This window comes from Xiphias gladius, chromosome 16 (assembly GCF_016859285.1).
Source record: "Xiphias gladius isolate SHS-SW01 ecotype Sanya breed wild chromosome 16, ASM1685928v1, whole genome shotgun sequence".
NCBI lineage: Eukaryota > Metazoa > Chordata > Actinopteri > Istiophoriformes > Xiphiidae > Xiphias > Xiphias gladius.
In genome coordinates this window covers 14,175,965-14,196,469 of record NC_053415.1, presented here as the reverse complement: position 1 = coordinate 14,196,469, position 20,505 = coordinate 14,175,965, and the positions used below count along the sequence as shown (strand labels likewise).

Genomic DNA, 20,505 nt, shown 5'->3' with positions numbered 1-20,505 from the left:
CACAACACTGACACATGATAACCTTTTAAGTTGATATGGTAAAGTTGCTAGCAAACAGTTGCTTATTTACAAATCTAGAAGACACAGAGCAGCATTAGCATTCCTTTGGAGTCATGTTTGTGCCCATCCTATTAATGTACATGCAACACGCACTCTCCTTTTAGCTCTGTTTTGGTCTCAATCAACTCCTGAGGGAAAAATTGGCCTGTTTAGCTCCTAAATAGTCCACTAGGTTCTCCAGCTAGCAGCTAACTGTTTCCGTCTGCTGTCAGGTGTTCAGCAGGCAGTGTACAGTTGGGGGGGGCTTTTTTACTAGAAAAGCCCCCTTTCGCTGAAAATGACACTAAGAGAGCGGTGAAAATAAACCAAAACAATTGTGTTAGTTGTGGGCTGGGATTACCAAAACATGCTTAAAGTTGCTGAAATCCTCCGTCGAGCTGAGGGGAGATAACGCCCTGCGGGTTCATCCCTGTAAGTGACCCCTTTCACATACATTAAAGAAGAAATTAGTCATTGTTGATATAAAAATATTGATTATAGCTGCTTTAAGGTGCATACCACAACCGCAACGTCCCCGGTTCAATTCTGGCCACGGACCTATCACTTATAAATTGATAAATTAGAGAGTTGTTCCTCTAATGGTGAAAAATAATGAAAAATAGGTATTTATAACAAAGGGGGTAGATTCTTTATGACTCAGACCGTGGAATTATTCAGTGTACCATATAGTAAGTTGAGGAATTTAGTAATTGTTTTCATGTTAAAGTGGCAATTGGAGGTGAATTGTTATTAATGCGTCTTTGAGGAGCTTGTGCATGCTTTTAGATAGACCGTTTTTACAGCAGACATTTTGACAGGTCATAGTAGGAAAAACACAGGTGTTACTAAAAATGATTGTTGGCTCAGTTCTATTCAGGTGCTCCAGTAAGCCATGGCCGTGTGACAGTGAGCCAGCATGCACAATATCAGCGCCCTGAAACTGAAGCAGCTAAATGGAATTCAGCCACGATTAGTTATATTATTTATATTAGTTATACTATTACTAATATACTGTTACATGTCAAAATGTCTGCTGTGTAAAAGGCTTTATGTGAATTAATTCTTAATGTTTATTCATGAATAATTGCTGGATATAATTATATCTCAAGTTATTTTTTAAGGAACTCAAATGTTAGTTTCTGAAATTAATTTCTTTATAAAATTAGAATCCACAACCAGAGTGTGATAAATAGGTTTTCTGATTAGCGTATTGAACGTACCAACAGATACTGTATTTACAGTCTTCATGTTTTTTATTTTCATGTTTTTTTTATTGAATAATTCAAACAATTCATTTCCACCTCGTAAGAGAGCAAATGGCCTTTAATGAAATGCTTACCAGAAATGTACCAGAATTCTTAACAAAATGCTTCAATAGGGAATACCGCATCTAGCCCTATCTGATGCACAAACATAATACTATTATTGACATCTCATATACAGTTTTGGTGGAAGATTTTTGTTTTTTTGAAATGTGAGCAAACTTCACACATTACAATCCATTTGTGAGTGAAGACACACTCAGTTATTGTTTTGGCAAATCTTTAGGGGTGTGGCATTAAAAGTAAACCCAGGTCTTCAGCGTTTTGCTAATACTCGTTGTGATGTGAGGTGTGAAAAACAGCTGTGTTGTTGTTCAAGATTATTTCATCTTTAACACTGACATCAAGGTAGAATGGATGTCTGACTACCATCTGCAAACATATTTATAAAAAATAAATAACATAGAAAGACATAAACATAAGGAAAACACACCCCAAGTAGGCCAGACTACTGTATGTTAAAGTAGCATGCTTACACCATAAAGTGGAATGCTTTAATTCATTGGCTAAACAGAGAGTGGGTTGTACTGATAGGAGTGCTTTGATGTCTCACTGAGTGCAGTTTGATGCAAATATATAGATGAAGAGAATAAACTGCGCAAAGAAATTAGTAAAGAATCAAATTGATAACAAAACTGCATTCAATTAAGTCTTGTAAGAATTTCCAGTACCAGACAGGCGATGTTGTTCATGTCTCCACCATACACTCAAATACGCACGCACGCACGCACGCACGCACGCACGCACGCACGCACGCACGCACGCACGCACACACACACACACACACACACACACACACACACACAGATTGATGGATGGTGTCTGTAGCACGGCTCCAGTGTTGTGATATCAGCTTAGTCAGTGTTCGTCGGGATACGGGGCTACTGTCAGGTAGCCGTTGGTCCCGTGATTTTTATTGGTCCCATTGGTGGTGCTGATGTGGTGCTTCTGATTGGGTGGGGGACTGTCATCCTCGTCACAACTGGACTCGATGTCGCTGCGGTCATCTTTAGACACCTGCAGAAGTAAGAGGGGTAGTTGGACATTAGATTTTTCTCTTTAAAATTCTTGTCTGGGTCATTATCTGTGACAGCCAAGCATGATGGTGTTACAGATGGGCTTTTGCATATCAAACGGGAGGTGTTCTGCCAATCAGTATCAAGCAACAAGCTGCAAAAGCCATAAAATTAATTTGCAAACTTGAAATATAGAAATATCTAAACATAACATTATTTGGGCTGCAGCTAATGATTATTTTCATTATTGATTTTCAGTATTGATTATTTTTCTGATAGAGTGTTTAATTGTTTAGTGTGTAAAATGTCAGAAAATAATGGAAATGCCCATTTCAATTTCCCAGCGCTCGAGCTTGTTTTATCCTATTAACAGTGGAAAACCCATAGATTTAGATAAAATGTAGAATGATATAAAACAAAGAACAGCAGCAAAGTTTGAGAAGCTGGTAACAATGAATGTTTGACATTTGTTTGATGTATGATTAATTGTTTACCAAACTTGTTGGCAATTCATTTTCTGACAATCACATAATCGATTTATTAGCACTAGACATTATTTAATTTAACATGGCAGTTGTAGAGTTATCCAGAGTTATCCAAATATAATAAAGTATTCCAGATTTATGAATAAATTGACAAATAATTTCAGGAATACCAATAAAATGCTGCAACAAATGGTAATGATAAGATGGAAGATTTAGACAAGACTATGAGTCTACAGCTATGCCAGCAGTTATTGGAGAGCTGAACTGGAGCGGTGACTTGAGCTAAATACTAATGTCAGCATACTAACATGCTCACAATGACTTTATTTACAATGTTAGCATGAAAACATTTTCTAATTAGCACTAAGCACAAAGTACAGAGAGGCTGATGGGAATTTCATGGGTTTAACAGATATTTGGTCTTAAACGTAAGTGTTAAATCAAAATTTTGACCTGATGATGGTCAGAAGATCGCCAAAGTTATTACGAAGGTGGTGGACAGACCGACTCACTGACATTGCCATCCCTGGAGCCATGCTGCTAGTGTGGCTATAAATGCACTCATTAGGTTAGGGCTGATTCCCAATCAGGTACGTGATGAATGCAAATGATTACACGGCTGCTAGAGATATGACATCAAACTAAATGTAAAGTACACCATCTTGATTGAGCTGTTCCTCTTTAAGGCTACTTACATGTAAGGGATTCCATTTTCCAACCTTGAAGATTGCAGGTTAGCATAGAGAATAGAAAGGGAAAGTCAAAAGTGGCTATTGAACACGCTACACAGTTTTATATATACTAGCAGCAAAACACCCTATTATGCAAGAACAGGCATAAATGGAAAGATTATGTTAAGACACTCAGAAGAGGAGCTGCGTATAGTGACTCACCTTTCCTTTGGATATGGCTCGGCACGCTGTCTTCACTATGAGGTAGGACCAGAAGGAGTGAAGAAGCTGCAGCAGGATCAGAAGCAGGTTGAAGACCCACCAGGATGGGTAGGGCCCTACAATCTCCCAACTCTCAAACAAGGTGGTATTTAAAATCCTTCCATAGCAACAGAGGGAGAGAGAGATCATTAACTTGACATTTTTTGCATCAGAAAAGCACAAGGATTACAAGCACTCTCTTTGAGTGGGGGAATGATTGTGTGTCCTGAAGAACAGGGAGACAAAACCAAACAGAAGCCAGGGAAAAGAAATCAGGTGGGCTCTGCTCCAGCTCTTTGTCTTTCATGGAGTACCTGGCCTTTAATGATGCATTTATAGCACAAACAGATGTGTGAATTTGAAATAGCATTGTGTTTATAGTTCAATATACATACAGGAATAAATCCAAAAGTTATGAACAAAAAAACAGGGCTAATGGCGTGTAAAAAAAGCTATGCATCGCCTGGCTTAATGACGTACGATCAAAATTTGAAGAATCTCTGATAAATTCATCCCTGGGTCAGTTCTTGCAAAGGGCTTTTCTGTGCTCCAGATACTGAAGCCATGGCAACAGCTTTACAGTAATGACAACTTTGCAACCGGTGTGGTGGGGGCTGACTAAAATGTAGTGTAGGATCATCACATGTTACAGTGTGGAAACCAAGGTAGAGAACAGTGGGATGCTGACTTAAACCTTTTAAAGGGCTGCATAGACTATTCTAAATGGCTCTGTGTTTCTAAAATGCTTTCTTCAGAGTAGCCCTACTTATTAGAGACAACTTGAATCTAAATGCTTGAAATAGAATTTGTGTGCTGATCAAGTATCGACGGTATCTCAAAGAAAAGCAGATGACTGCGGCTGCCTGATTCAGAAACTAAATCATGTCTCGCTTCACTCGTGAAAGGCGTCACAACACTGCTGCTGATGACTGCAAGATGTACACACTTTCAAGGAGTAACACTTATTAGTGGCAATGCTGCAAATATCAGCAGAATGGCCCGGTATAATTGGCATTCACTAGCTTCTTTAATTAGACTTTTAAATGTCTGGCTAAAACAAAGCCACAAGAAAAGAATTAAAATGTTTAATTAATTATTTAATCTGCCTCTACTCTCTGGCACGGCAATTTGGATAGATCTACTACAGCTTAAAATGCTGAATAAATGCAATATAAATTTAAAACTGAAAAAGCAACACAGTCAATGATCCTAAAGAGTGGAAAATCCATTGATGTTTTAACGATCAGGTGAAACTCTAGACACTCTTTCCAGTGATAAAACAATAACCATAATGATCTGCTTTTCATCTGTTTATTTGTTTGGCTTTTTTTTTGAGAGGTTAAAAAGCTGCTGTATCCATAGTAACTATTACTTAGCAACACAATTCACAGAGATGTGTCTGAACTGCAAACCCTTGTGGTGAAAATAGTAAAAAAGCACTGAGATCTTCATGGCTTGGCCATGCATTTTTAGGGATGGTTGGCCAAAATATGCTGAGAAACTCAGACATGTGCTGCACAGATCTTTTAACTCTGACTGCCTGTATGTGCTGTACTGTATGCAAATGACAGGTTAACACTACTTCATTAAAATCAGCCATCAGAAGGATGCTGATGATGGGACACAGGAAAGTGAACAACACTTACCAGACAGGGTAAACTCCCAGTCTGGAACTTATGAAGAGAATTGCAAACATTGCAAACAGGAGGTTGCACAGAATCTGACATTTGGCATAGTTAGCCATCTTGGCAGCCTAGAAAAAAAAAAAATAAAAAATCAACAATTAATTTGATCATGTACACAACTGCTTGAAATGTTTTTCATAGTATAATAATTTAAAAGCTCGCGTCCAGCTTTATTATGAGTATAACTAAACTATACCATTACCTCAAGGGTATATTCAAAAAGCACTGTACCTGTATGATACAGTCTGGCATAATGTTCAAGAGTTGTATTTAAATTTAGAAAAAGATGTAAATTCCAAACAGTCCAACCACACAACCAGCTAGCTTTGCCTTTATGTGCCAATCTGTCCATCAACAGCATTTAATTCTCTCACCCGTCCTCACCTCTATCAGCACGTCGGCTGCATCGTGGAGACACATGACCAGAGTTCCTACTCGTGCCATGTTGTTCACGTAGGAAAAGGTGATGAGGGAGATCGTTGCCAGGTGGTGCAGGAACATGATCAGGAAATCCTGGGGACACAGTTGCCCAGGAAATGTCACACAACTACAGAGAGTACTTTTAAAACGGCTTCAAGGCTGTTCTGAGTCACTGCATGCAGGACATCCCCAAAGCTTCTAGTACAGTACAGAGATGTGATAAAGTGAAAGAGACATGACTACTGTGTACGCACACAGTGGCCTTGTGTGTTTACACTGATGAAAATTGTGTATTTTCAAAATGACAGTGCCTTTACTCCTGGCTAATATAAACTGAATTTGTGCAACCGCTGTGAAACACAGTGGAGCCTATTTCCAGAACTGGCGGGAAGAAGCACTACGTGTTCATGTTTTCCTGACCTTGAAATGTGCTTTGCCCAAGTTATTAGCTGCACATGTGATTAGTGTGTGGACCAATGTCTTTCGAAATAAAACCTCTGTTTTGGTGAGGCATGTTCGTCATGTGCCACTGTGATTGGCAAAGCCATTTAGAAGATATAAAAATTGTTGTGTCTTGTTATGGCAAGACGATGATTAATCACCACTTATGCTAGAATACCAAGTACATAATGAACACCGTATGAATTGCATTGTTCCAATTGTGTGTCTGTGTGTTTACTCCTCCACTGATTCTGTCATTGTGTCAAACTGTAAAATAGCTATCTCAAAATATTTTCAAAAGCAGTGGTGGAGGAACATTCAGATCATTTACTACTAAAAGTAGCAATACCATAATGTAAAAGTGATTTACTTACAAGTAAAAGTGATGCTTTGAAAATGTTTCTGAAGTAAGAATTGTCAACAAAATGTACAAATGTAAAAGTATCAAAAGTACTCAATGCAGAAAAATGACCCATGTGACTGTTATACTATTACAGTATATATTATATATTTAGATTATTATTACTGTTGCAAAAATGAATGAGCATCATTTTATCGTTGTAAGTTGTTGTGGTGGTAGTACATACCTAATTTATATACTATTGGGTAGTTTAATCTATAACAATATGGCGTATTTTTTAAGCTCATCATATGTGTTGTATGTAAAATCTTCATTCGTAAATTAACTAGTAACTATAGATGTAAGATAACTGTGGTGGAGTAAAGGGGATAATATTTTCCTCTGAACTGTAGTGGAATGGAACTATAATGTGGCATGAAATGGAACTACTCAAAGAAAGTACAAAATTTAAGCACAGTACTTGAGTAAATGTACTTAGTTATTATATTGCACCAATGTTTGAACTGAAACAATCACTCTTTTGGCTACAGTAAATATATCTGTCAAAATATATGACAGTGTAGCTTTGGTCCCGTCTTGGTATGAGCCATTAAGTTTTGGATTTCCTTGAATGGAGCTCCAGGTGAATAAGGATGCAGACAGGTGGCATGGGGAAGCATTCCTCTAGCAAGTCTTTAGCTACTGAAATGTCTCAGCTCAAAGCGACCAGAACCAGTCCAAAATAGCGAAAGAATGAGACACAGGATGAGAGGGAAGAGCAATGATGCAAGATATAGAATGAAAGCAAGGCAAGAGTGTGCAGGGAGAACATACTGGAATTGGCAGGGGGTGCAGAGGACCTCCTCAGTGTAGTGCTGTGCATGAAAAAACTGAAAGGAGAAACAAAAACAGACAACATGCCAACAGTCAACAAAGAGATGACAGAGTGAGGGCATACACAGCATGGCATCATGGGGGCTGCTGTGAGTGCAGTGAGCTGAGTGTGTTGTGGAGAGGGCAGAACTGGGGATGGACTGGAAACAGGAGTAAGATCATGGCTGGAAGGCATGCAAATGGATACTTAATGAACCAAAAGTGTGGCCATTTATATATATAGATATATATATATATATATATATATATATATATATATATCTATATATAGAAAATAAAGCGAGTTGAGGTTGGTTGTTGCCCATTAAGAACTGACCAAGATGGACCTTTTGAACCTTGTTTGCAGAACACATATGCAGTATAAACCTAATGTGTTATATATATGGTTACTGAAACCTGACTCTAAACATTATATCTAACTGGTTAATAGATGAAAAAAAAACCCCAGTTACTTCTAATTCAATTAAACAAAACAAACTCTACAGCAACCAATTGCTGGGGAAAGCTTGAGAAATTCTTTTTTTCTTTTAATGAAGTTTGACAGTGAATCCAATTTCTGAATGTTCTAAAAACTGCTAATCCTCGTCACCCTCTCAATGTTTGGTTATTTCACACATCACTGAGAATACACTGAGGCAGAAAGCAAATGTTCACAAGCAAAAACACTGCAGTGTCATGGTGACAGGTCAGACAAGGATAATGATGCCTTGTGATATTGCTATTTACAATGGCAAACACAGAACAGAATTGCCCGGTTTCAACACAAAAAAAAGTGACTAAATGACTACTGTCACGTTTTGCCCTGCAGTAGATCTTTCAACAAACATTCAATGATCCATGTTATTAGAGATGCATGATGTATGTCTTGGTGTGACTTGCAGTCATTCTTACCTTCCTCCTGATGTCTGTGAATTGGGAAAAGAGTAAGGACAGGTAGAAAGACAGCTCCAGTATATAGTAATAATGGATGTCCACAGTCAGTGGCTGCATAAACAAACAAAGCAACAGGGTTAAAACAAATATTTGAGAGGTAGGCGTTTGGTAATGCAGGTCATCTTGCTGTATCATGATTACTGAAGATGGGTGGAAGCTGCTGTGTTAAAAGACTTTTACCTGGTAAGGATAGTTGTACCAGCACTCTTTAGTGTTCCATAACCACGGAGTCTGCAGAAAATGAAAAAAAAAAAAAAAAAACCTTAAAAAAAATCAATAGATTTTAACCTCTATGAAACAAATAAAACTAGATTATATTTTGGGATACAAAACATCATAAAACTCTGACTGAATTACTAAAGTTAAGACAGTACTGTAACAGAGTTTAATGAAAAAACTCTAGGTACGATGGAAATAAACCCAATACTTTGTATTTATTCCCTGACAAAATCTCACGTTGTATTTTATAAAAATAAAACAATTTTGTCAATTAAACAAAACAAACCAAAAAATATATATTTTACAGAAAGTTGGCTTCAAGCCTTTCAGTAAAACTAAAAGAGCAGGCTCTATTAACTACATTATCAATGCATTGTTATGCTGTTCCCACACGTACAGCTGGAGTTCAATATTTCCTTGTTATTTAACATCTAAGACATGGATATCAATTTGACCACTCAAAAATGAATAATTCCCTAGATGGATTCTGAATAAAATCAAAGTGGCTTACAAAACAGTGAATGAATGTTATAAGAGATTTTCTTACAGTGCCTTCTTTGACGTAAAAGGAAGCTAGATTACCGAGGAACAAAAACGGCTTCATCCTGATATGAAGTCATGAGTAATGACACAATGGTGTCAGGATGAACAGAGAAATCGTAACTGTGATGCAAAAAAATGTGTCACAAGCAAACAGTGACCAATGGCTGTGACGGAGTTTACATCCCCAGCACTCCACTCCAGACCTGCTCTATTAATAAACCCCACAGAGACTGGATCCTGCAGCAGGGACTGCCAGGGTATGAACTATTTTCACAAAGTGCTTTGTCATGCAACTTGTTTCTTTGAGAGGTTTTCCCCTTTCTGCTATCTCAACTATTTATCTGGGGACTACACTACTTTATGTGTTTTCATCAATATGTGTACAAAATATAATAATGCATCTCACAAATATTTAGATATCCAGCCCACATATTTCAATATTCAATATTGAAATATTATTGAAATATGTTGGATATCTGGCTCATTGGTTGAAATTACCATCATTTCTGAGCTCTCACAAGAGGTGGGAGAGGCTGGGATTTCACACTTTTTAAGCAGGGAGGGCGGATTTTACTGGGAGGCAGTACTGGGAATGCTCTAATCTCCTAGATACCATGAAATATGGCAACTCACGGTAACATTAAATTTCAATTTTTACTCTCGGGAATACAATCTGAAATGTAAGAGTGTTTTGAAAAGAAAACATTTAATTTGGAAAATATTCAGTATGAATGTAGAGTTGGCATTATGTTTGTTAGACAGGTTGGCATGCTGTAGCTTACATTAGCCGCAAATGCTAACCAACACAGGGGATAAGCTAGTCCCAAAAAATAACGCCAGCATTACAGTTGCTTGGTTGTTATTTTACAGAAACAAATTACGTCAAAAATGTTAAAATTGTACAGTACTGTTTTTGTGTCTTAGATATTAAATACATAGATAAAACTTAAAATGTAAAGCTTGCTAGCTGTCAAAGCTCAAGTGGTACGTTGCGTTCAAGTGACAAACTGCAGTGACACCAAAAGCCGAATCCATGCCTTGAACCCGGCCAATCGTAAAGTTATTCAAGAGATATATTTAAAAAAATAAAATAAAAAATAAAAAAGTATTTTATTGTGAACACTTTGTATCTTTAAGTCATAGTGGAAGTAGTCACAGTACAACAGCATGGAGAGGCATTAGGAAAACCACTTCAACATTATCCGTATAACGACTGGAATGGCACTCAGTAGAGTGCATACCTCCACCAAGGCCAAATATTGAGAAAAATGTCAAAAAAATCCCTCTCACACAATATTAAGGAAAATGATTTAAAAAAAAAAAAGAGAGAGAAAAATCCTGGATCCACCCCTTTAACTGGACCCACACCAAAATGTAATGGGTTCTTCCTTGGCACATGCCCCATCCCTCCATCAAGTCTGGAACCAAACTTACCAAACTTACCAAAAGTACCAAACCTTTGGTACTTTCTGCATAATTTTACTGACAAACGGACAAAACAGACCAACAAACAGACACAAGTGAAAACATAACCTCCTTGTGGGAGGTAACAACATAGTAATTTCATCCACAGAACAACAACAGTAAAGTTTACAAAATAGCTGCCAACAGGTAACTACAGTCATCTCAGCTGTAGTCATTTTGCATGCAGGCACTGGGGCGTGCCATTTCAAATAACTATTGAAATGGGATAACATGACACCCAGTAAAAGTACATATGAACACTGACTTCCAGCAGTTGACATTCATGATCAAAAGAAAGACAAATCATCATTGAGTACCACGAACTACATGAAAAACTGTTTGCCTGTTTAACAGATGGCATTATTTAGTCATAAGGAGTGTTTTATTTGTCAGCAGCTCCCCCCCTACTTTGAAAGATCCTTGTGAGATCCATTATTAATGAACACTTTTTGTACTAGGCTGTAATGTGAATTATAAACTTAAAAACAAAATAACTTCAACTTTACCTCCCAATCTCATGACAAGGCATCAACCTATTCAGAAGCCACAAGATTTTCAAGCCATCCATGAACTTCCATACTGTATGTTCTGTAGAAAAAACTAACTTCAACAGTCATAACAGGAGGTCGGTTCTCATTTGTTTTTGAGTAAAACGTACCTTTTTAAGGAAACGCACTCCGTAGGTAAATATGTATAGATAGAAAGTAAATCTCCACCTGAAAGAAATAAAGAAAAACACAATAGATAAAACAGCAAGAATGAAAGCTGCAGAATGATTTACACACTGGATTTTCTTCACCCTGGGTTGATCTAAATGGAAGGCTACAAAAAGTCCAGGGCTATATTAACTTTGCTGAACACACACATTTATCAAGCCTCAAGAAACCCTACCATTATTTTTGCAATCTTAACAATTTGTTTGAAGGCATACTATAACCTTGAAAAATTTGATGGTATATCTGTCTGCTCCAGAGTGGTTTCGGTAGGCCATGGGCTAAGTCTGGGGATGGCCCAATTGATGTTTTTTCCTTTAATTTGGCTTTTCTTTCTTTCTCTTTTCTACACTGTTTTCACATGTCTTCCAGAATCTAAATAAAGCTTTATGTAGTAATTTTGAATTCACAAAGGAATTGGCAGATTAGAGAGAGAAGGAAAGTGTTTTAATCTGCATCTCACATCCTCTAATCAAACAATACAGAATCTTTTCCAAAATATAAACATTACCAGGGGGTGTGTAAGTTAATGCAACTTGTACTGCATGCTACTTGTATAGTTGGGTTCTCAGGGTCAGCACACTGCGGCACATAATGTGGCTGTCATGCCTGTAATCAGAAATCTGAAATGGTGTGAGGTCCTCTTACTTCCCCGTATCTGTGGCCTAGAGTGACTCACTAAATTTGGGACATCACTGACTTTACACTGGTGAGGTCCAGAGGGAAAGACAAGAGAGAGTGTCCAGTCTCAGCCCAGCCTGCTCTGTGCTTTATATAAAACCTGCACGTCATTTACAGTAACCACAACTACTCAGTGATAGTGGAAGTGATCATGAGGTCTGAGCTTACAGGCGGAGAAGAAACTGCGTCAGCTGACACTTCAGTGATCAAAGCCTTGCTGAGAAGGGAGATGTGAAAATATATACATATATATATATATATACACCCAAGTCATAACTAGCATATCTCCTTTCTACACAACGTCTGGAATTTGCATCCTCCTCCAAAAAAAAAAAAAAGTATTTATGCAGGGAACAAAAGCAACATTGACGGCAAGGCTTGAATGAGAGACCCCCTGTTGGGCGTTCTTGAGTTGGCACAGCATTTGACTAATTTGTCACCAATTAAATTAAATCTTTTTTTCCCAGAATACAGTGTGTTAGTTTCATGAAGTAAAACATGTTGAGGAGGAACAAAACACAGCTACATTTCTGCGAAATGGAAGAAAATATTCACTCTCCACTCCCATGGCTGTGACAGAAGCTGCGTAGCTTGTCATGTTTTGCATACTTTTAAAGTTGTGCCACGTGGTTGTTCCAGCTGGCCTCAATTCAAACACATTATGGCAGCAACAGCCTCCAAACACAACATGACATGAACACTTAAAAAGAGAGCAGGGTAAATCCATATGAGCTTCTCAGTTCAGGCACATCCAACAGACACCAACACCAAGTCTATTATGTGGATTTTTGTTCAGGATATTCAGTTGTAACTCTTTAATAAATACTGGAGGAATTATTAACATGTTAATACGTGGCCTGCGGAAGCTGTCATTAACTGCTTTTTGTGCTTGATCAACAGTATTGTAAAACCAAATTAACTACACAAGTCTACCTGGCACGCAGTAAAAACTGTTGCATGGCAACTGGTTCATCAAGCCCGCAAGGGTCTTTTTCAAGTGCTGTTGAATCGCTGCTATATATGTACAATCACAATGACTCACAACAGCTTCCTGTGAATAGTTTTTTTTTTTTTTTTTATATGAAGTCAGGCACAGATGTTTTTTTTCTTTTGTAGTTATGAGTAACATTCTTCAGGTGCACTGGTTGTAGACGGGCGGAAATGTTTTTCATTTAATTTTCTAAGGGCCATTGTTTATTTTCTGCATATTATATAGCTGCAACCAGCCAGTTACTCTTGTAATTAATTAGAGTTAGTTAGTAAGTGTGGTTAAAAGGATTAGGTGTATGTGTTACGATGAACTGGTTCTGTAAACAAACTTTGATTTATGTGACACAGTAAGAGTAAGCTTATGTAATGAGTCAGGATACATACAGAACCACCATCCTTTCATAATAGCTTGATTCTACATGAATGAATCATTCATGATATCTGATGAAACTGTTGGTTTTAAACCGGGACAGATCCACTGATCCCCATTACACCAAATGTACCTGCTTAGACAGAACACTGCCTGAGGGAGGAAATAATTGTAGGGGGGCACTTTGATTTGATCAAAAACTAAGTAATGAGGTTGGCTTTATTCTGAGTGCAGCACCTAGCTTTGGAATAAAATGATAAAAAGGAGGCCATGCTGGCTCATTTAATTCAACTCTGTCACTTTTCCAGTTGGGTAGTCTAAACACAAGCTGACAGCAACTGTTTGCTTTTGGATGGTTCAATAAAACAGTTCGTCAAAAGGCTCTAGCTTTAGTCAAAATTCAGTTCTGACAACGTTTTAATATATTCCCTCTTTGCTGTTAAGCAGAAACACCTCTATTCCTCCTCAGGCAAGTAATAGCTGTCCTTTTCACCTTCGTATATTTGTCTAATTTGGTTTGATTTCTAGGTATGATTTCAAATTGCCCAAATAAAAAAGCTTGTTAACAGCTAGTTATTTAAATGTGGTGCCAGAAGACTGCAACTAATTTTAAGGAAAGCAGGGGTGTGGCTGTTCTCTTTTAAGATACACGTGTATTTGGCTCATCTCTCAGCGTGAGTATAAGCGTGTGCTGCGCACAAACATGCTTATTAGATGTTGGCTTGGTGTCTACTGAGCTGCCTCTGGGGAGGTGTGCTGGTTGAAAGGTATGAAAATCATAGACCTATTGGTTAGAAGAAGAACAGTAATGAGGATATTGCCAATCTCAGCTGCTATTAATAGCATGTCTCTGTAAAGGTTAAGAGGCCTAGATTCACTTTTAAGTATCTACTGCAGGCGTTGGTTGTGGTGGTTTCTTATGAAAGTAAAGAAAAGGAATGACTAATTAAAAGAGCATAGCAATAGGGCATAAATTGTCAAGACAATGCCAGTGTTCATTTTTAGTGATAGATTTGACATTTTGCAACCTCCACCCACCTCAAAAACAACTAAAAAAAACTTAAAGGAATAGTTTAACATTTTGGGAAATACGCTAATATTTAACACACTACAGTACATCTGATTATATTCCGGGATAGTTCTTTCACATGCATAGTTACTTTTCTGCAGACTTGTCATCACAGTGATGTCAGGCGTGTCACTGTGCCTAGCCAAGAAATAATGCAGCAAGGAACCTCTCACATCCACATTGCTTTTACACATTTTGTTTTTTGTTTGGTTTAAACAAGAAAGATATAATGCGTTAATTAGTGAGCTTTAGAGGCGCTGTTAGGTGCACTTTGTTACCTCTGGACGGAGCCAGGCTAGCTGTTTCCCCGTTTGCAGTCTTTGTACTAAGCTAAGGTAACCGGCTGCTTGTGGTAGCTTCATATTCGCTGTACAGTCACAAGATTGGTATCAATCTGCTCATCTAAACCTCAGCAAGAAAGCCAATGAGCATATTTCCCCAAATGTTAAACTATTCCTTAAAAGACCCATTGTACATGGTTGTATATATATATATATATATATATGTGTTGCAAAAGGGAGTAGGTTTTTCAACCTATAAAAAAACATTTGTCAAAACCCATTGAAAAACCATTCCATTTTAGCATAAATCAAATATTAACTGAGGCTAAACATTGATGTTACAAGACGAAAATAGTGTATATATTAAGTGATATTAAGTCTTGTCATAGAAATACCCGGTCCTTATGTCTTCAGAAGCTGTGAATTGCATTTTTTTTGGCTTATGATAATTTCTTTATTCTCAGTGAAAGCAGAGAAGAGAAAGGACAGAGGAAGACGAGATCAGACAACTGGGGCTATTGAGGACATCAAAGCACGATCCTGCCTCAGCATGTCCTAGCCAAGGGGAACTGAAGATAGGAGGGGTTTGCAGGTACAACTACAGTGCAAAAACTGTTCATCTTAATATGCAAGTAGTTCTCATGTTGTGGCTTTAAATATAGTTCATTTTTGTAAACACAAGTAGCTTTGCCACTGTGGTGAAAGAACGCTACCTTATCAAGTCATTTTCTGTTTGTGTCTTGCTATGACTGCAAAACACCTATTTTAAGAAAATTTTGGAAAGATTTCAGTCTCTGTTGTAAGACACAGGGTTTACTGTAGGTAACTTGCCAAAAAAATCAATACTTGAACTTGTTGGAATTGCTTTTTTGCTTTATATCTGGTGGAGATGACAATAGCTGGTAAACAAGCTCCATGCAGAGTCTTCATTATTCCCAGACCAAATGTGTCTGCTACATAATGTCTGCATAATGAAAAGAATAGACAACAGATCAGCCATCCTGACAACTGAGAGACAAAGAATGCTATCAGTCCGCAACAGCTGTGCATGAGGGCCTAATTAGAGCACAATCGCTCCTGGAAGGACTGAAGCCAGCCCCCTTTTGGAGAATTGCATCATAAGCAACTAAGACAGACAACCTGGCCAAACTATTGAGAAGCCCAGTGTCATCTGCAGTCAATTATGCTGTATGCAGATAACGGCTTTGGTGCAATTCTTGCTTTAACACAGTGACTGCCAGCTAAGCATGTTCGAAAAGCCCATACATATTCCACAGGAGCACAAATAAACTTCCTTCTTGTCTGTAAGAAAGCCGGTTTGCTTTTTCAGATTCCTCTCAAAAGGTTGTAAGAGGAGCCCAGTGGTCTAATCGGCCAACATTGTCCTCAGTAGCCTCAGGCAGATGAGGAGATGTGAGGCTCCCAGTGTCTCAGACTGCCAGATTGGCTCTACCGGTGTCAGACATGACTCTGCTCTGACAGTCACGCTCGGTCGTTGGCCTTTAACATCACACTGCTAAGTAACTACAATCTCCCTGACGGCAGACGCTCTACTGCAGATTAGCCAGTTCTCTATTACAGCCTGAGTGGGTTGGTTGGTTCGCACTGGGACACATTTGACTGTTATCCCATGGCAGCACCAGCATTCATGTTGCAGTCTTCATAAGTCAAGTAAGAGACAGTAACGGTTAAGCAAAACTGAAGTAGTTTTCCAGTCCTTTTTCAAACAACAATGCCAAACATTCCAGTTTCCAGATGTGAGGATTTGCTGCTTTTCTCTGCTTTATATCATTGTGAACTGAATATTTTGGGGTTTTGGTCTGTTGTTCTGACAAAACAAGCAATGTGAAGACATTAACTTGGAAGAAACTGTGATGGGCATTTTTTTCCACTACTTGATGGCATTTCGTACACTATAAAATTATCACTTAATTGAGAAAATAATCAGCATAGTAATCGATAATGCAAATAATTGTTAATTGTAGCCCTAAAAATCACCTTTAAATAACTGCCAACATTTACCTGAGTAAAAAATGTTGTTTTTGTGCATGTGTGCTTTTAAGCAGCCATGGTGTTTCCCTTGATTTCCATACAGAATGAAAATTTTTTGCAGAAACATGAAACTTGTTTGAGATAATGTTATCTATCACTGTGAACATAGTGCCTGCTTTTACTACTGTCACGGTTGCTTTATTGATGAGTGGAAATGCTGTCCAGCCTAGTTAAATCAGTTTTCACATAGAACTGTATTACCAACCAACAATAAATTCACATTACTCATGACAGCAATAAAGCAGATAAGATGTTCACTGTGGATTACATACCTACATCAGGCAAGTTCGTGCAAATTCATTTGCAAAAAGTTGGATGTGTTTACACGCAGAGAAAATGGCTTGCAGCTATGTTAGGTATATGTTGTGGTGTTGAATTTAATTTGCCTTACATGCTTTCACAGAATCGAGCGAGAGTGCTGGGCTTCTCCTGGTTGCGCCGCTGTCTGAACCAGCGCTGGATGGTCCGCACATCCCAGTCGAGCTGCTTGGACAGGCCTTCCAGCCTCTTCTCATCTGGGTGCTGGAAAGACAAAATAAGCACCCCACTCATGTTAGCTGCAGCTCTCATTGTAGTACAAGTTATACAGGTATAACAGAATATAAACAAGAACAAGGAGAACAAATGCATCACCTTGGTTATAGCAGTGAAAACCTTCTCGAGGATAGCGTTGGGCTGTGCTTTTTGTGGCCCGTTGGCTTGGATCTTCAGGCCCATCGCACATGGTCTTGCAATAAACCTGCAAGTAACACATCAGGACAACATTACATGATCGACATCAATACAGACGGTATCATTGAGGTCAATTATAGGTGTATTATTCACATTTAGGGATGGGGACACAATGCAGAAAATTGTCAGGAGGGACATGCATATCCATAAATTCTTTGCTGGTGGTGGAAAAAAGTAATCTGCACTTAGACGCACGCATCTGCATGTTCTCAATTCTTTTAGTCTACATGGACATGACAAGGTTTTGGCTACAAATTGTCTTCCACAGGTCATCACGTGGAAGACCACTTTCAGTTTAAAAGTTGACATTTCCAAGTAGAATACAAGACAGTGTGAAGATATTTTTGTCTTTTTGACACAAGACGTTTGCCATTATAAACCACTCTACAGATTTTGTGCAGTCTGCAAATACCCGAACACATTTGGTAAAATTCCTGAAACCTACTTTTCCCATGAGCGGTGATGGGTGTTGGCAAATGGCTACTCAAATGATCAAATGGGTATGTAAATAAACGATGCAGAATGGATAAATTCATGATATATATAGAGCGCACATGGATTCCACACCTATAGATCAAATATTAGGGCTGCTACACTCTCTGTCTCGTGATATTGACCTTTTCAATCAACATACTGCCTTTTCAGGGATAAAAATTCTTACCATGAATGAAGGGTTTAGAGTGGAAATTTAAGGCCTCCATCACTACTCTCTAAAAGAGACTCCTGACCCACATATGCATGATGAGCAATGCTGTGACTCTGTGCCTTACAGTCTAGTGATGATTGTACACTAAGAGTCGGGGATATGGTGATGCAACATGCACCCTATCAAAACTGGGGCAGTAGAGTTTAACAAAAACTACATCCGGTTTAACAAAAAAATGAACCCGCTCTCAGCATGGGGCTATACTGAAATCTGGGTTTGGGCTGAGGGGGTCAGTAACTGGATTTGGGCAGGTAGGGTAACTTGGTTGCACCGTGTGTGCACACTGACAGATGCGTGAAATGCGGACAGCGCGTAATGCTGCAGGCCTGATTTGTGAGCTAACCAGATGAGATGCCATTGTTTGGGCAACAGACTGACAAGCATAGACAGACGGCGGAGCTGCATCGTTCGCCGGAACATTTCATCGACATAACAAACCCTATCTCTGCCGCCGCACGTGCTCGGACCCACCTTTCGAACACCAGTCGGATCATGAAGATGCAGAATGCTAAAGGACACGCCAGATAGAGATCCTCGGCTTGCGGGAACGTCGCCTCATCTGTGTTTTTTAAGTCAGCCCAGGTTACGTTATGGGGGAGCCAGAACCTCTCGTTCCAAAACCACGCCAAAATACCGGCCATCTCCCTGCAGCAGACAACCGTGACCGGGGTCGAAAGAGAAATCGATGGCGGCGCTGTGCCTCGGGCGCTCTCTCGCAGGGCGATCTGACCGTGCGCACTCGGCCGATGATGAGCGATCCGTGTGAGATTGCCGTCCGCCCGCTTCCCCCTCAGCTACTCCACTGTAGGGAAGTAGACTCAATCAGCTCCTCCGCGACTGATTGGTGCGTTGAAGTGTCATGCAGTACAGTCGGTGCACGCTACGCCGGCTGTGCCACGGCGCGATCAAGGCGAACCGCTTTTTGCATCGCGCCTCTACGGTCACACTCAACCCCAGCGGCGACTGCCTGTGGAAGAGGAACGAACTGGCGTCTCGTTTTTTTGTACCGCGTTTGTTTCACGGGTCTGTTGCGGTGATGTTATGGCAGGACGCCCGCAATAAACTGCGCGGCAGGTGACGTGTCCACTTCAGTGCGTTGTTGCAGCCAAACCTCGAGCCGACTCTCGTTCATCAATTTGAGTAAAAAGGGGGAAATGTAAGCGCAAGCAATGTGGCGACAACGTAGCAGCGGGCTTCGAGCTCCAGACTACACAGTGCTTGGTAAACGATGCCACCTACTGACAGCTTTCATGTCATGCTCAGTAGATGTGAATCTGACCTTGTAACTCTTCATGTGACCTATCTTTTTTTCCCCCCTTTTTTAAGTGAAAGCATTACGGCATTTAGCATTGGGATAAATAAGTTGGGGCCCCCTATATATGATACTCAGGTTGGATGGTGCTCCTGAACAGCATTGCATTTTATACTGAGAAGTGTCTCTAAAATTTTGTCCAACGCATTTATATCTATGAAATATTAGAAACACCTGTAACACCTGGAAATACAATGAAACAGAGCCACGAATTTACCTTTAAGCTAAATCAAAACATCTTATAAGCAATTTCAAGGTAGGATTTTAAGGTAAAATCGATTGCACAGTTGTTTATTACACTGAATTAATTGTAGCTCGGTGTAAGCTGGCAACCCAGAGTATATATCATATATGATCAATGAGCACAGCACAAAACTGAAAATACATAAGAAATGTTTTATATATGTTATATGCCTAATATATTACAAAACAATGATTAAATGTAACTCAGTATTATAAAAGATACAACAGAGGGATTATTTACAGAATCTGTAGCATAATAGCAGACACACATTATATATATATATAAAATATAACAAATATGGCAGCAGATATCACTATTTTCATTATTGATTAATTTGCTGATTATTCTCTGGATGAATCGTTTCCTCTATATAATGTCAGAAAAGAGCGAATACTCCCAATCACAATATCCTACAGCTGAAGATGTTATTTTTCATTACTCGTTTTTTTTTTTTTTTTTTTTTTTTTTTTTTGTCTTACCACCACAGTCCAAAAACCCAAAGATATTCAATTTACCATCACATAAAAGAAAGCAAAGCAGAAAAATATTCACATTTGAGAAGCTGGGCCCAGGGCACGTTCTGCCTTTTCTGCTTGAAAAATCCAAATAGTTTATTAATATC

General features: G+C 38.9%; 1 protein-coding gene across 2 annotated transcripts; it reads right to left on the bottom strand.

The window, feature by feature from the left end:
• Nucleotides 1-1,272: 1,272 nt before the first annotated feature.
• On the bottom strand, nt 1,273-19,552 carry cers6 (ceramide synthase 6). 2 transcript variants are annotated; one of them, XM_040148732.1, is made up of 11 exons: nt 18,799-19,552; nt 17,523-17,628; nt 17,281-17,411; nt 11,392-11,449; nt 8,688-8,738; nt 8,466-8,558; nt 5,864-5,992; nt 5,441-5,547; nt 3,756-3,912; nt 3,558-3,581; nt 1,273-2,378 (listed from the first exon to the last, which is right to left on the bottom strand). In XM_040148732.1, exons 1-11 carry the CDS (start codon nt 18,966-18,968, stop codon nt 2,220-2,222), a joined length of 1,185 nt encoding a protein of 394 aa, XP_040004666.1. In that variant the 5' UTR covers nt 18,969-19,552; the 3' UTR covers nt 1,273-2,219. The 2 variants fall into 2 exon arrangements, with proteins under 2 accessions (XP_040004666.1, XP_040004667.1); XM_040148733.1 differs by lacking the exon at nt 3,558-3,581 and having other exon boundaries at nt 1,274-2,378.
• Nucleotides 19,553-20,505: the final 953 nt, after the last annotated feature.

Bases quoted from the DNA above. Each gene is read 5' to 3' on its own strand.
- cers6 (XM_040148732.1), bottom strand. From the start codon at position 18,968: ATGGCCGGTATTTTGGCGTGGTTTTGGAACGAGAGGTTCTGGCTCCCC. The intron at 17,412-17,522 runs GTGATGCATTTG...TTGTCTTTCCAG, and splicing joins TTTTCACTGCTATAACCAAG to CACCCAGATGAGAAGAGGCT. The intron at 5,993-8,465 runs GTAAGAATGACT...CTGTGTCCCCAG, and splicing joins TCACAGACATCAGGAGGAAG to GATTTCCTGATCATGTTCCT.